The sequence below is a fragment of the Bubalus bubalis genome, chromosome 19 (assembly GCF_019923935.1).
Source record: "Bubalus bubalis isolate 160015118507 breed Murrah chromosome 19, NDDB_SH_1, whole genome shotgun sequence".
Taxonomy (NCBI): domain Eukaryota; kingdom Metazoa; phylum Chordata; class Mammalia; order Artiodactyla; family Bovidae; genus Bubalus; species Bubalus bubalis.
Window position 1 is genome coordinate 36,734,535 of NC_059175.1, and position 15,414 is coordinate 36,749,948.

Consider the following 15,414-nt stretch of genomic DNA (forward strand, 5'->3'; position numbering starts at 1 on the left):
TCCATGGGGTCGCGAAGAGTCGGACACAACCGAGTAACTTCACTTTCACTTTTCACTTTCATGCATTGGAGAAGGAAATGGCAACCCATTCCAGTGTTCTTGCCTGGAGAAGCCCAGGGATGGGTGAGCCTGGTGGGCTGCCGTCTATGGGGTCGCACAGAGTCGGATACGACTGAAGCGATTTAGCAGCAGCAGCAGCAGCAACACATTTACAAATCAGACCTTCTCTACATCAGCCTGTTCTAATGAGACATTAGACAAGTCCTTCCTTTAAAAAAAAAAACAAAACCTTGAATTACTGAATTACTGATACAGCCAGTGCTAAATGAGGAATGAAATATATGTCATTTGTGAAAATAGAAGAGATCAGAGAGGAAGTAAAACTCCTTTTTTAAAAAAAATTATAATCAATTCAATTAAGGGAAAATTGCTTACTTTGCTTACAGTTATAACTTGTTTCACTAAATAAGAGCATTCTGGGCTTCACTGGTGGCTCAGTGGTAAAGAATCCTCCTGCCAATGCAGGAGAAAAAGGTTCGATCCCTGGGCCAGGGAAATCCCACACAGTGCAGTACAACTAAGCCCGTGTGCCACAACTATTGAGCCTGGGCTCTAGAGCCCGTGAGCCGCAACTACTGAGCCCCGGTGCCTAGACCCTGTATTTGGCAATAAGGGAAAACCACTACAAGCCTGTGTACTGCAACTAGAGAACAGCCCCTGCTCACTGCAACTGGAGAAGGCCTACGTACAACAACGAAGACCCAGTGCAGCCATAAATAACATAAAAAAATAAAAAAAAAATTTTTTTTTTAAGGCACATTCTTCTAAAGTTAAAGTTTAACAGAGCAGGATGAGCACAGCCCTTAGCAGGCAGCCATTGCTGGGCCTCAGTATTCTGCATCCTGCTACTAGGCACCAGGTCTTGCTCAGCGATTGGTCGGTGTTTCAGTAGGCCCCGCCTATAAGCAACCAACTGCCAATGAGCGACCCTTAGTTGTCCTGCTCAGCTATTAGGCAGCACCGCAGTGGGCCCTGCCCACTGGTAATTGTCAATGAGTGATCACTGCGGAAGTGATGCCGTCAAGGGTTAGCAGTGTGGTGGTCATCAGGTGGAGAGTGAGGTAAGAGGCAGATTCAGGCCTCCTACTGGAGGCCCTCCAGCTCACCCAGCCTTGGGCCAACAGATGAGCTGGATGGCCCAGGGAACAGACTGGGGACTACGTCCTCAGGACTCCAGAACCCTCACTAAGGCTCTCCACTGGCCATGGCCCAGGCCTTGAGGCAGCAAGGTGAACCTCTCCCTGTCTCTGCAACCTAACAGCAATGGCCGTCTGCCTGGTCACAGTCTGTAAGACCTGGTCTCCCCATTTGGGTGGCCTGAGGAGACTGAGAGCCAGGTGGGTTGGGTGCCGAGCTCCCTCAGGGATGACAGCTGGGCAGGTTATAGGAACCTGGCCCTGAAGGAGCTGCCAACTTAGATCTGCCTCCTCTTACCCAGAACTGGGACTTCGGATGGTGAAAGCTGTGCCTTGGGACTTTGCCCTTTCTTCTCAGGATGGAGAATAAAATTCATCTGATAGAGATTTACAGGAACATCGTGACCTAACCATGACTGGACCTCAAGAACAAAGGATCTGACACCGAGAAATGTGCAACAACTAACCACACCCATCCATCACCTTTTGCTTTTAAAGGGACTTGCCGGAAGCTTTCAGTTACTTTGGGGTTCTTAGGGCATGAGCCACCAATCTCCTTGTACAAATCTGTAATAAAATTTTCTCTGTTCCAAACTCTATTGTTCAGTATTGATGGGCCTCACTGTGTGTTGGGCACACGGGCTTGAAATTCAGTAACAAAATCACTTAAAATATACTTTTTTTTGTTAAGATCTCTTACTCGGAATGCTTTTGTAAAGTTAAAAAGAAATCGAGGGCTTCCCTGGTGGTCTAGTGGTTAAGAATCTGCCTGTCAATGCAGGGGACACAAGTTCGATCCCTGGTCCAGGAAGATCCCACATGCCACATAGCAACTAGGTCCACGCACCACAACTACTGAGCTCTAAGGCCCTAGAGCCCATGCTCCGCAACAAGAGAAGCCACTGCAGTGACAAGCCTGAGCACTGCAACTACAGAATAGCCTGCACTTGCCATAACTAGAGAAAACCCTGAGCAGCATCAAAGATCCAGCACAGCCATAAGTAAATTACAAAAATTAAATAAATAGGGCAAATTAACCTTTGTGGGAAAAAAATTAGTATTTACTGATTGTTCAGTGGTTCTTATTCAATTCTTTTTTGTACTGAAAAACGTTATTGTGTTATTTATATTCTCTCATCTGAATGTTGTTATGTTTTGTTGCTGCTATTCCTGTTGTAAAACTGGTTTTTCAATTTTAGCCCTTTAAACTTAGACACTATCAATTCTGCTTTGATTAGTCCCTTTTTGTTTTAGGTAGCTTCATATCAAATACAATAATATTCTCACTTTTTTCTAATATATAGTCGATTATTTCAGTTTGTTTAGCAAAAATGTCTGGAATAATATAATAATGTGACAGTTACCACCTTTTATTCTTAATTTTAAAGGGAATACCTCTAGTGCTCCTTAATTATGTATAACACTGACTGGTGGTGTGAAGCATGAATGAATCATTTAATACAATATTAAAGTTTCCTTTTAGTTTCATTTTAAAATATTTTCTTAGGAATCATGCTAACTATTTTAAATTCCATTTTTGTTATATATTAAAAGAGAGGATTGTAATGATAAATACCAGGCACCATTCTAAGGGCTTTATATATATATATATTTGTTCACTTACTCAACCATTCAGACCACTGAGTTAGGTGTTTTATTAGCCCTGTTTTACAAAGGAGGAAAGAAAGACAGTGAGGTTAGAGAAGTCAGTTCAGTTCAGTTCAGTCGCTCAGTCATGTCCAACTCTTTGCGACCCCATGAATCACAGCACGCCAGGCCTCCCTGTCCATCACCAACTCCCGGAGTTCACTCAGACTTACGTCCATCGAGTCGGTGATGCCATCCAGCCATCTCATCCACTGTCATCCCCTTCTCCTACTGCCCCCAATCCCTTCCAGCATCAGAGTCTTTTCCAATGAGTCAATTCTTAGTATGAGGTGGCCAAGGTACTCGAGTTTCAGCTTTAGCATCAGTCCTTCCAAAGAAATCCCAGGGCTGATCTCCTTCAGAATGGACTGGTTGGATCTCCTTGCAGTCCAAGGGACTCTCAAGAGTCTTCTCCAACACCACAGTTCAAAAACATCAATTCTTCAGTGCTCAGCCTTCTTCACATTCCAACTCTCACATCCATACATGACCACAGGAAAAACCATAGCCTTGACTAGACGGACCTTTGTTGGCAAAGGAGTGTCTCTGCTTTTGAATATGCTATCTAGGTTGGTCATAACTTTCCTTCCAAGGAGTAAGCGTCTTTTAATTTCATGGCTGCAGTCACCATCTGCAGTGATTTTGGAGCCCCAAAAAATAAAGTCTGCCACTGTTTCCACTGTTTCCCCATCTATTTGCCATGAAGTGATGGAATCGGATGCCATGATCTTCGTTTTCTGAATGTTGAGCTTTAAGCCAACTTTTTCACTCTCCTCTTTCATTTTCATCAAGAGGCTTTTTAGTTCTTCTTCACTTTCTGCCATAAGGGTGGTGTCATCTGCATATCTGAGGTTATTGATATTTCTCCTGGCAATCTTGATTCCAGCTTGTGCTTCTTCCAGTCCAGCGTTTTTCATGATGTACTCTGCATAGAAGTTAAATAAGCAGGGTGACAATATACAGCCTTGATGTACTCCTTTTTCCTATTTGGAACCAGTCTGTTGTTCCATGTCCAGTTCTAACTGTTGCTTCCTGACCTGCATACAGATTTCTCAAGAGGCAGATCAGGTGGTCTGGTATTCCCATCTCTTTCAGAATTTTCCACAGTTTATTGTGATCCGCACAGTCAAAGGCTTTGGCATAGTCAATAAAGCAGAAATAGATGTTTTTCTGGAACTCTCTTGTTTTTTCCATGATCCAGCGGATGTTGGCAATTTGATTTCTGGTTCCTCTGCCTTTTCTAAAACCAGTTTGAACATCAGGTAGTTCACGGTTCACGTATTGCTGAAGCCTGGCTTGGAGAATTTTGAGTATTACTTTACTAGCGTGTGAGATGAGTGCAATTGTGTGGTAGTTTGAGCATTCTTTGGCATTGCCTTTCTTTGGGATTGGAATGAAAACTGACCTTTTCCAGTCCTGTGGCCACTGCTGAGTTTTCCAAATTTGCTGGCATATTGAGTGCAGCACTTTTACAGCATCATCTTTCAGGATTTGAAATAGCTCAACTGGAATTCTATCGCCTCCACTAGCTTTGTTCGTAGTGATGCTTTCTAAGGCCCACTTGACTTCACATTCCAGGATGTCTGGCTCTAGGTCAGTGATCACATCATCGTGATTATCTGGGTCGTGAAGATCTTTTTTGTACAGTTCTAAGTAATTCCCAAAGTCACACAGCTTGAAAGTGAAAGAGCTCCATCTGGCTTCAAAGTCCATTTCTCTAATCACTACTCTATATTGCCTTCCTGTACCTGTATTTTATTGACTGGACTACAATCATAGAAGTCCAGTCAACAGCGGAAATTGAGAGATGACTTAACATAGCTAATCACATTGAAGTGATATAAGATTAGACTAAGGTGGTAGTAAGGGAGACAGAAATGGAGAGATCTGGTATATACTTTGGAGACAGAGCTAGTAAGACTAGTTAAAGAATTAAGAGATTGGATGTAGAGTAATAAGGAAAGAAAGGAATAAACAATGGTGACTAGGTTGTGGCTTATCCTTAGTAAGTATTGAGAACCTTGTTTCCTGTTTTTTATATTAATCTTATTTGTGTATCTTGGTTTCCCTTTTATCATTCATTCTTCCTAATGTATGCTTTCTTATAGCATGTCATCTCTAAATCTTTTTTGGAACAAGGTAAAACATACAAAAACAAGTTTATTCACAAATACTTAAGACATTTTATATCCAGTACTGTTCTCTCTGGGTTTGTTCTATACCTGTCCTAGATTTTTCTTTTTACGGGGGTGGTGGGATGGGGGCGGAGCGGGGAGCTGCACTGGGTCTTAGTTGCAACATATGAACTCTTAGTTGTGGCCTGCGGGATCCAGTTCCCATACCAGGGATCAAACCCAGGCCACCTGCTTTGGGAGGTTGGAGTCTTGGCCACTTGACCATCACAGAAGTCCCTGACCTAAATTTTTTCATTAAGATCACAACTGCCTTATAATAAAGGACTGATTTTTGTAATCCCATCATTTGTTTCTAATGACAGGCACAGTTTATGATCAATGTGGAAACTGGAAAAGAAAAGAAAAATAGAGGGCAGAAATAAACATTATCTCACTCCTATAATATAGAAGGAAGCAATGGGAGGACTTTTTACCATATACATGTAATATTTAAAATTTTAAAATCGGGGAGGGAGGAGGGAGGAGGGTTCAGGATGGGGAACACATGTATACCTGTGGCGGATTCATTTTGATATTTGGCAAAACTAATACAATTATGTAAAGTTTAAAAATAAAATAAAATTTAAAAAATAAATAAATAAATAAAATAAAATTTTAAAATCATAATGTCCATATAGTTTTATGTCCTCTTGTTAGCGCTACTGAAAACTCTTAACATGCCTAATGACTACATAATACTTTCATATGACTACATAACAATTTGCTGGTCCTTCCCCCATTATCAGATATTTATTTACATTATTTTTAATTATTCCAATATTTCAGTTATTTTCAGGTTTTTTAGATATGGAAACTTTCTGCCAAAAGAAAGCTCTCAGCAAGCCTAACATAAAAAAGAGCTAGCCTTGTTGAACACAGGGGAAGGGCCCAACCCCACCAAAACCACCCTTCAATAGTGTTCCACGGAACACATTCTAAAAACCACTACAATATGCAGTGCTGTGATAAACATCTATGTGCATAAAGCTTTTTCCAAATTTCCTGAGGCTAGAATCCCAGAAGTCATGGTACTAAGTTAAAAAAAAAAATAAACATCTTTAAGCCTCCCGATATTTAGTAATAATAGTCTTAGTAACTATCAGAGCTACTGCCTCAATTTCTAGAGTATCTACCTGGTCACAGCATTTCACAAAATTTGACAGTTATAATAAGTTTAATTCAAGATAGGCACAAAAGGATGTAAAAATGAGTAAGATTCAAAAGGACAGGAGTTTACCATCTCTCCCAAGTCATCTTCAGAAGCAATTAAACACAAACACTTAGAGACATCAACCTTCACATGTCATTAAAGAAACATTTTTCACAAAATAAATGTTACTTCTAAGCTATTTAGGAGAAAGAATGTTCTTAAGTAAGTTTTATATGGAAACTTCAAAGGGGCTTCATTAGCACAGAGAAGCAGGGCAGCAATTCCATATCCTTCTTTTAAGAAAATATCATTTTATAAGCAATAACCCATATCCATAAGTATCCATGAGGCATGATACTGATCATAACCTATGAAGGTAACCTAATTTAGTTATCCTATGACCCCAACTGGGACTATTTAAGTGAGAAGTCACAAATGGTTTGGGAAGAGGTACATCAGAATAACCTATGAAGACTTTTTTTTTTGGAAAATTTTTTTTTGGTAAAAGACTTTTTTTTTTGTAAAAAGACTTTTTTTTAATTTATTTTAATTGGAGGCTAATCACTTTACAATATTGTAGTGATTTTTGCCATACATTCACATGAATCAGCTATGGATGTACATGTGTTCCCCATCCTGAATCCCCCTCCCACCTCCCTCACCATCCCATCCCTTAGGGTAGTCCCTGTTCACGGGCCCTGAGTGCCCTGTCTCATGTATCGAACCTGGACTGGCAATCTATTTCACATATGGTAATACACATGTTTCAGTGCTATTCTCTCAAATCATCCCACCCTTGCCTTCTCCCTCAGAGTCCAAAAGTCTGTTTTTATATCTGTGTCTCTTATGCTGTCTCACATGTAGGGTCATCATTACCATCTTTCTAAATTCCATATATATGCATTAATATATTGCATTGGTGTTTTTCTTTCTGACTTATTTCACTCTGTATAATAGGCTCCAGTTTCATCTACCTCATTAGAACTGATTCAAATGCATTCTTTTTAACAGCTGAGTAATATTCCATTGTGTATATATACCACAGCTTTCTTATCCATTCATCTGCCGACAGACATCTAGGTTGCCTCCGTGTCCTAGCTATTGTAAACAGTGCTGCGATGAACACTGGGGTACTATGAAGACTTTTGTTATAACACAGATTGCAGGAGCTGGGGCCAGTACACCCTAGTCCTACTGACCTGACCTCTGAATTATAGAACCTATAAATATACATTTTTTTAATTGCACCAAATATGATTCTTACCAGATTAAGAATCATTGAGCTATTAAAAATACTTATCCAAAAAAAAAAATACTTATCCTTAATTTCAATAACACTTGCTGAAATATTTAACCATTCAAGTGTGTAAATGTGGTTACTTTCCCACAAATATAATAGAATGTCTCTCTAAAAAGCCACAGAGCTTTGCAAGTTTCTGAACAACAAAAAAATCGAGTTGCACTCAGGAATTCCCAGTAGTCGCACCTGCTTGCTGTAGTAGTTTATTTTTCGTCATCTAGGGAACGAGTACTATTACTTGCAATATGACTTGTATTACCAGGAGTTTAATCCTGCAGCAGTGAAGGGGCTGAAAATCAGAGGCAAAAGACAAGTGACTACAGCAAAACTTTAAGTGGGAGAAAACAAAAGCCTGAGTGTGATCTTAGATGTTGAATTTAGGGCTTCCCTGGTGGCTCAGATGTTAAAGAGTCTGCCTCCAATGCGGGAGACCTGGGTTCGATCCCTGGGTCAGGAAGATCCCCTGGAGAAGGAAATGGCAAACCACTCCAGTATTCTTGCCTGAAGAATCCCATGGACAGAGGAGCCTGGTGGGCTACAGTGCACGGGGTCGCAAAGAGTCGGACACGACTGAGCGACTTCACCTCACCTCTTCACCTCTGGAGATTAAATACGGACATGTGTCATGAGTGATTAGAAAACTGGATCCAAAGTTCAAATGAAATGAAGTAATGCATCCAGTTGCTCTGAGTGAATAGGCGTCATGAGTATAAGAAGATGTAAGAAACTCCCCCCAGGCCGCATATGAAATGTTAAGGGAGATAAGGACGTATACTCTCAGGGAATGCTTGTGACTGGAGAAACATAAGGAAATACTAAGTAGTAAAAGAGGCCCTAGCAGAAATGTAAGCACCATCAAAGCAGGGATTTGTCTGCATTATTTTCTGCTGAATCCCTAACATCTAGAAACTATGTGACTCATAAGATGTGTGCCCAACAAATATCTGTTGAAAAAATAGAGATAGGCAGCAACCAACAGAGAAATAGCAAGGGAAGAGTTTCAAGGAAGAAGTCAACATTGTCCAATAATGCAGAGGTAGATGCAGAATGAGACCTGAGAAAGGGTCTTTGGATATTTGGATTTTATCATCTCTGTGAAACAGTAAGGGTAGAAACTGAGAACAAAGACAAGGAGAAACTGGGGAGTGACACAGTAAACGTGGCAAAGGAGCAAACTGGAAAAGAGGTTGGAGGGGAAACTGCATGCTTGCAGGTTAAGAGCCAAGAGCAAGTAGAGAGACAAAAGCGTGAAATGAAAGATACAAAAGGGTGATGGTGATGAAAAAAAAGGAGAGGAAGTCAAGGGCACCTATAGAATGGTTAACAGCCTCAGTAAGCAGACAGGACAATTCTGATATATTTCAAATTATAAAAAATATAGCTAGCATTCTGCTGTATAAAACATTCTCCTATAATTTTGTTTAGTATTACCTCAAACTGATTTCCTGAAGGAACTAAATTCAGTTTCTGAATCAACAAGCAAAGAATTACCAGACTCTAAGTCCAACCAACCACAAAAACAAAATTCTTTAAAAGGCCAGAAACATTTGAACTCAACATTAAAACGTCAGCCCAACACTGCTATGTAAACTACCTACAATGAATCATGCTAATTTGTCTGTCTGCTGCTGCTGCTGCTGCTAAGTCGCTTCAGTCATGTCCGACTCTGTGCGACCCCATAGACGGCAGCCCACCAGGCTCCCCTGTCCCTGGGATTCTCCAGGCAAGAACACTGGAGTGCGTTGCCATTTCCTTCCCCAGTGCATGAAAGTGAAAAGTCAAAGTGAAGTCGCTCAGTCGTGTCCAACCCTCAGCGACCCCATGGACTGCAGCCTTCCAGGCTCCTCCGTCCATGGGATTTTCCAGGCAAGAGTACTGGAGTGGGGTGCCATTGCCTTCTCCGAATTTGTCTGTCTAAATCCCACAATAACATTCATAGTCGAGACAGTATTCAGTAGATTTCCTTTGCCTGCTGGTGCTGAGTCACTTCAATTGTGTCCGACTCTGTGCAACCCCATAGACGGCAGCCCACCAGGCTCCCCCATCCCTGGGATTCTCCAGGCAAGAACACTGGAGTGGGTTGCCATTTCCTTCTCCAATGCATGAAAAGTGAAAAGTGAAAGTGAAGTCGCTCAGTCGTGTCCGACCCTCAGCGACCCCATGGACTGCAGCCTTCCAGGCTCCTCCGTCCATGGGATTTTCCAGGCAAGAGTACTGGAGTGGGGTGCCATTACTATTGCTTGATCTAGAAGGCTGCCAATAACCCACTTATCAAATATAATACAGTATAAAACTTTGTTGTCACTCAGAACTTAAAAAAGACACTGAGGTTGCCACTCATTATGTCTGAAAACCGAAGGCCTCAATTCAAGACCAATATAATTTACCTGAATCTAGGAAGGCCACTGCAAAGCCACATTCACAATGTTTCCAAATACCCAAGCTATCTGCTTCACCTACCATCTCTGTCTTAGTCTTTAAAATGTTGGTTGTGATATATATTGCAAAGAAAAATAGGAGAAATGGAAACAAGAAACCTCTCACTTTTATTTTATCTCCAATCTAAAGCTTCAGACTTAATCCATTCACAATGCTAACAAGTACTCCATTATCAACTGCTGGTGGTTTAGTCACTAAGTCAAGTCTGACTTTTGCAACCCCATGGATTGTAGCCCACCAGGCTCCTCTGTCCATGGAATTCTCCAGGCAAGAATACTGCAGTGGGTTGCCATTTCGTTCTCTAGAGGATCTTTCTGACACAGGGATCGAACCTGGGTATCCTGCATTGCAGGCAGATTCTTTACTGACTTAGCTATGAGGGAAAGTGAAGTTGCTCAGTCGTGTCCGACTCTTTGCGACCCCATGGACTGTAGCCTATCAAGCTCCTCCGTCCATGGGATTTTCCAGGCAAGAGTGCTGGAGTGGACTGCCATTTCCTTCTTCAAGGGATCTTCCCGACCCAGGAATCGAACCCGGGTCTCCCACATTGCAGGCAGACGCTTTACTGTCTGAGCCACCATTATCAGACAGTACAAACTTTAAAACTGAAGCTGTTACTGGCACAAATCACCAACAGCCTTGCTGTGACCCACGTTATTCAATCAGCATTTTCTGTTTACTACGTTTACAAGAGGAAAGGCACACCATAAAAAGTTTTACTACCAAAAAGAACCAATACATAATCTTACAAAAAAAACAGAAAGCTGTTATTCAGTCTCCTTCAGCTACAGCCATGAGAAACTAAAGCTTTCAATCAGGCTTCTGAGACCCAGACCCAAGCATGTTTTCCCTTCTCTGCCTAGCTGCACTTGGGGTTTACTCACATATCAGTTCCAAGTTAAAGGTTCCGTCTTCACTAACGCTATATTCTAGACAAGTTGACTTTCCCATCTTCCCGAATCTAATCTTGTGCACTGTGCCCTTGTTTCAACCATTCAGTCTTCCTAGATTGGAGGTGGGCTCCTCCCACCTCACCCATTAAAATGTTACCCTCTACAAGGCTCGTTCAAATTCCACATCCTTCAGAAAGTACAGGCATTCCCTTTTATCCTTGGTTTTTGTTTTCCTCAATTTCAGTTCCCCTTGGTATGAAAATACTATTAGATGGAAAGTTCCAGAAACAAACAATTTGTGAGTTTTAAATTGTATGCCTTCCTGAGCAACAAGACAGAATCTCAAGCTATCCTGTTCCTTCCTGCCCAGCAAGTACACCATTCCTTTGTAGGACATATCCCACCATCAGTCACTTTAGTCGTCTGTCAAGGTATCACTGTTTGTGTTCAAGGAATTCTCATTTTACTTAATAATGGCCCCAAAGTGCAAGAGGGATGCTGGCAATTTGCATATGCCAAAGAGAAGCTATAAAGTGCTTGCTTGGAACAGGCAACAAAGATCTGGGATTTGAGTTCAACAGGTGTATGGAGTTCTCCTTCTTTCCCTTCTTGGCTCCTGCCGTTTCTGGGTCCAGTGATCACTTATCTTATTAAAGGCCTCCTATTTGGCCCTTGTATACTCCAACTCCTTACAAAGTTTATCTCCAGGAGGCTCCAAGAGTTCCAAACCAAACTGATGTTACTACAAGGGTGGAAGCTGCTTTCAGATATGTAATACCTCAGCTTAGATCAACTAGAGTGAGACTTCTGCTCTGCTAGGCAGGACTACGCCCATGCACTGCAGAAAGAAGTTACAGAAGAAAGAGACCTCTGCCCCAATTCCCAAGAAGTATCTTCTGTATGAAGTCTCTCAGGGGAGTCTTAGGAGAAGCACACTGACTGAAACTGCCCACCCTGGCCAGGTACCATAGCAACCATTTGTGTGAGTTATTTTATGATAGAAGGTCCTAGTAAGGAACACTGAACTAATAAGCCACCACCAACCAGAAGAGTCTGGGAAAGGTCAAAGGGAGATGCCATGTTTCTGACCATGTCCCCAAACCCTTCTTGCTGGCATCCATCTTGGCTGAGCAATAAGTATGCCACCAGGAAGGATGAGTCAGACTGATTAGCCAAAGACAACCCAGAAACTAATCCCATCACCATAAAACCGAGACTGGGAGACACCAGGCAGAGCAGTTCTCCCAGATGTTCTCCGCCTGGGCGCCCTTTCCAATAAAGTCTCTTGCTTTGTCAGCACATGTCTTCCTCAGATAATTCTTGTCTGAGTGTTAGACAAGAACCCACTCCTGAGGCCCTAGAGGGGGTCCCACTTCCTACAACAGGTGAAAAGTTAAAAAGTACTCAACTTGATAAGGAAAGGAAAAAAAATGGTATGCGGAGGTTGCTAGGATCTACAGTAAGAACTGATCTATCTGTGAAACTGTGAAGAAACCAAAAGAAACTCATGCTAGTTTTGCTGTCGCGCCTCAAACGGCAAGTTATAGCCGTAGTGCATGATAAATGCTTAGTTAAGATGGAAAAAACATTGTATCTGCACAATAACATATTTTGGGAGAGAAGGAAAGACCACATTCACATACAGGCATACCTTGTATTAATGTCCTTTATTGAGTTTTTAAAAACTGAAGATTTTGTGTCAGCTCTGCTTGGAACAAGTCTATTGGCACAATTTTTCCAATACTTTTTCTCAATTCATGTCTCCGTGTCATGTTTTGGTAAATTTCACAATATTTCAAACCTTTCACCAGTAAAGAGATTACAATTCACTGAAGGCTCAAACAGTAGTTAAGGGTTTTTAGCAATAATATATTTTAAAATTAACATATGTACCTTGTTTTCTTTTTAATATAATGCTGCACTGCACACTTAACAGACTATAGTGCAAACATAACTTTTATATTCATTGGGAAACCAAAAAGTTCTTGTAACCTGCTGTATTGCAACATTTGCTTCATTATGGTGGTCTGGAACCCAACCAGCATTTATCTCCAAAGTATACCAGTAACTTTTATTACAATATATTGATATAAATGTTCTAAGTTACTGTTGCTAGTCTCTCAATGTACCTAATTTATAAATTAAACTCTATCATAGGTATGCATGTATAGGAAAAACACAGCATATATAAGGTTAGGTACCATCCACAGTTTCAGAAATCTACTGGGGTCTTGAAACATATCCCCCCTGAATAAGGGGGGACTGCTGTATTTCTTCTCTGGATCTGATCTCATTAGCCTCATCTTTCCATTTCCCTCTAGTAAGAAAACTCAGCTACACATAAATCACATGACAATTTCACCACAATATCAACTGTATATGCATGCTCAATCATGTCCAAGTCTTTGTGACCCTGTGGACTGTAGCCTGCCAGGCTCCACTGTCCATGGAATTTTCTAGGCAAGAACACTGGAGTAGGTTGCCAGTGCCTACTCCAGGGAATCTTCCTGACCCAGGGGTTGAACCCATGTCTTTTACGTCTCCTGAAACAGCAGGCAAATTCTTTACCAACTGCACCACCAGGGAAGCCCACGATATCATGTACTTGCACACATTTAGGTCCTCACTATGGCAAACATCATTTCTCCTCAAAACACCCATCTTACTTCTCTGTTCTCTCTTCCTCAGCCCATTATCAGCCACACAAACCTGCATTAGTCAGCTGAGGCCACCATAACAAAACACCATAGACTGGGTGGTTTAAAGATCAGAAAGTTATTTTCTCACAGTTCTGAAGGCTAGAACTCCACAACCAACATACCAGAAAACTTGGTTTCTATTGAAGATTTTTTTCCTGTCTCCAGGGGAATCTTATCAACTCAGGAATCGAACCCAGGTCTCCTGCATTGCAGGAAGATTCTTTACCGACTGAGATATGAGGGAACATGAGTATATAAATCATTACAGAGTACTAAGCAGAGTTCCCTGTGCTATACAGTAGGTTCTTATTAGTTATCAATTTTATATATAGTAGTTTGCATATGTCAATCCCAATCTCCCAATTTATCCCTCCCCAACCCTTCCCCCTCGGTAACCGTAAGTTTGTTTTCTACATCTGTGACTCTATTTCTGTTTTTCAAATAAGTTCATTTGTACCATTTTTTAAGATTCCACATATAAGTGATTTCTTAAATTAACACTGAAATACTTACTTCCTCCTCTTCTGAATCACCATCATCATCATCATCTTCTTCCACATCTTCTGCAAGAGGTGGAGGTAAAGGATCAAGAACACCTTCCTCCATAGGATTAACTGGTTCTTCCACCATTTTAAGGGGTAAAGGGGGGCCAATTAATTCATCATCAGAAGAGTCAGAACTCTCGTCACTTTCACTGCTACTTGTATCCCTGAAAATACAGAAACAGAAACTCATCGCCTTTGCGGCAAAAAAGAACATACTCTGGAGATAGTATTGATTTCTCAGGAAGCTCTGTTTTTCCTTTTAACACTGAGTTTTTTAAATATTTTTAAATTTGTAATCCAAACATTAATTGTGTGGCTCAAATATTTATCTTTTGAATTATATATATATTTCTTTCTTAATGTCAAAAAACACATATTTTAATTGTTAATTGTATGATAAAAAATAAGCAAAAAATTTTTGATTATATTTTTCAAACATATTCATTTTTTTCAGGCAGAGTAATATTCTTCCATCTATTATTGTTTGAGGACACGTTTTGTATGAGTCTTTTCTTTGAAATTTTTGAGTTGTGTATTATGGTCCACGATATGATCAGTCTTGCATATTTTATGTAAACTTGAAAAAAATAAGAATTCCCATTGTCGAGCTGAGTGTTCTGTAGACGTCAATCAAAGGTATTGGGTGAAGGCATCCTTAAGGTCCTTTCTCTCCTTGCTGACTCATAGCTCACTGTCCATCAGTCACAGACACCAACATCGACATCTCACACTAAATGCAGACGTGCCTATTTCTCCTTTCAGCTCCTTCCCTTTCTGCTTCAGATGTTTCAAAGCTCTAATGCTAGGAGATGCACATTCAGGATTACCATGTGTTCCTGAAGAATTGCTTTCAAATACCATTTAATCTTAAGAAAGTAAAAAATTTTTCTTATCTATCGTATCTAAATACAGTTAAAAGTCAAAGACAAAAACTCAGAGCAATTGCATGTTAGAGGCCCATCAGATACTCCTCATGAACCAACAGAACAACTGTGGAAGAAAAACTACAGAATACTACACTGTAAGAAAGAAAACCACAGAAAGAACCAACGCCTCTATTCACTGTGTGTGAATACAATCACTGTCACAGGAGCAAATAAAGTAAGAAATGAGTATTACCGCAAAAGGTTTCAATACATTGTCTGAAATACAAATTATTTCTTAGTGCTAATCCAAGTATGCTGAGTTGCTAAAACTGTTAAATGTAGCTTCCTTGGACTGTAAAAGATACCTTATTCTAGGCAGTATCCTATTGAATCTCAACTATTTTTCTACCCAACACATCAGCTACTGCTGCTAAGTCACATCAGTCGTGTCTGACTCTGTGTGACTCCATAGATGGCAGCCCACCAGGTTCCTCCGTCTCTGGGA

At 40.8% G+C, this 15,414-nt stretch overlaps 1 protein-coding gene across 1 annotated transcript in view; it reads right to left on the reverse strand.

The window, feature by feature from the left end:
* WDR70 (WD repeat domain 70) overlaps positions 1-15,414 on the reverse strand; it is a 277,449-nt gene that overhangs the window by 246,685 nt on the left and 15,350 nt on the right. Inside the window, exon 5 of the mRNA XM_025270591.3 lies at positions 14,012-14,207. Within this exon, the coding sequence (XP_025126376.1) occupies positions 14,012-14,207 (196 nt within the window). The remainder of the gene's footprint in view (positions 1-14,011; positions 14,208-15,414) is intronic.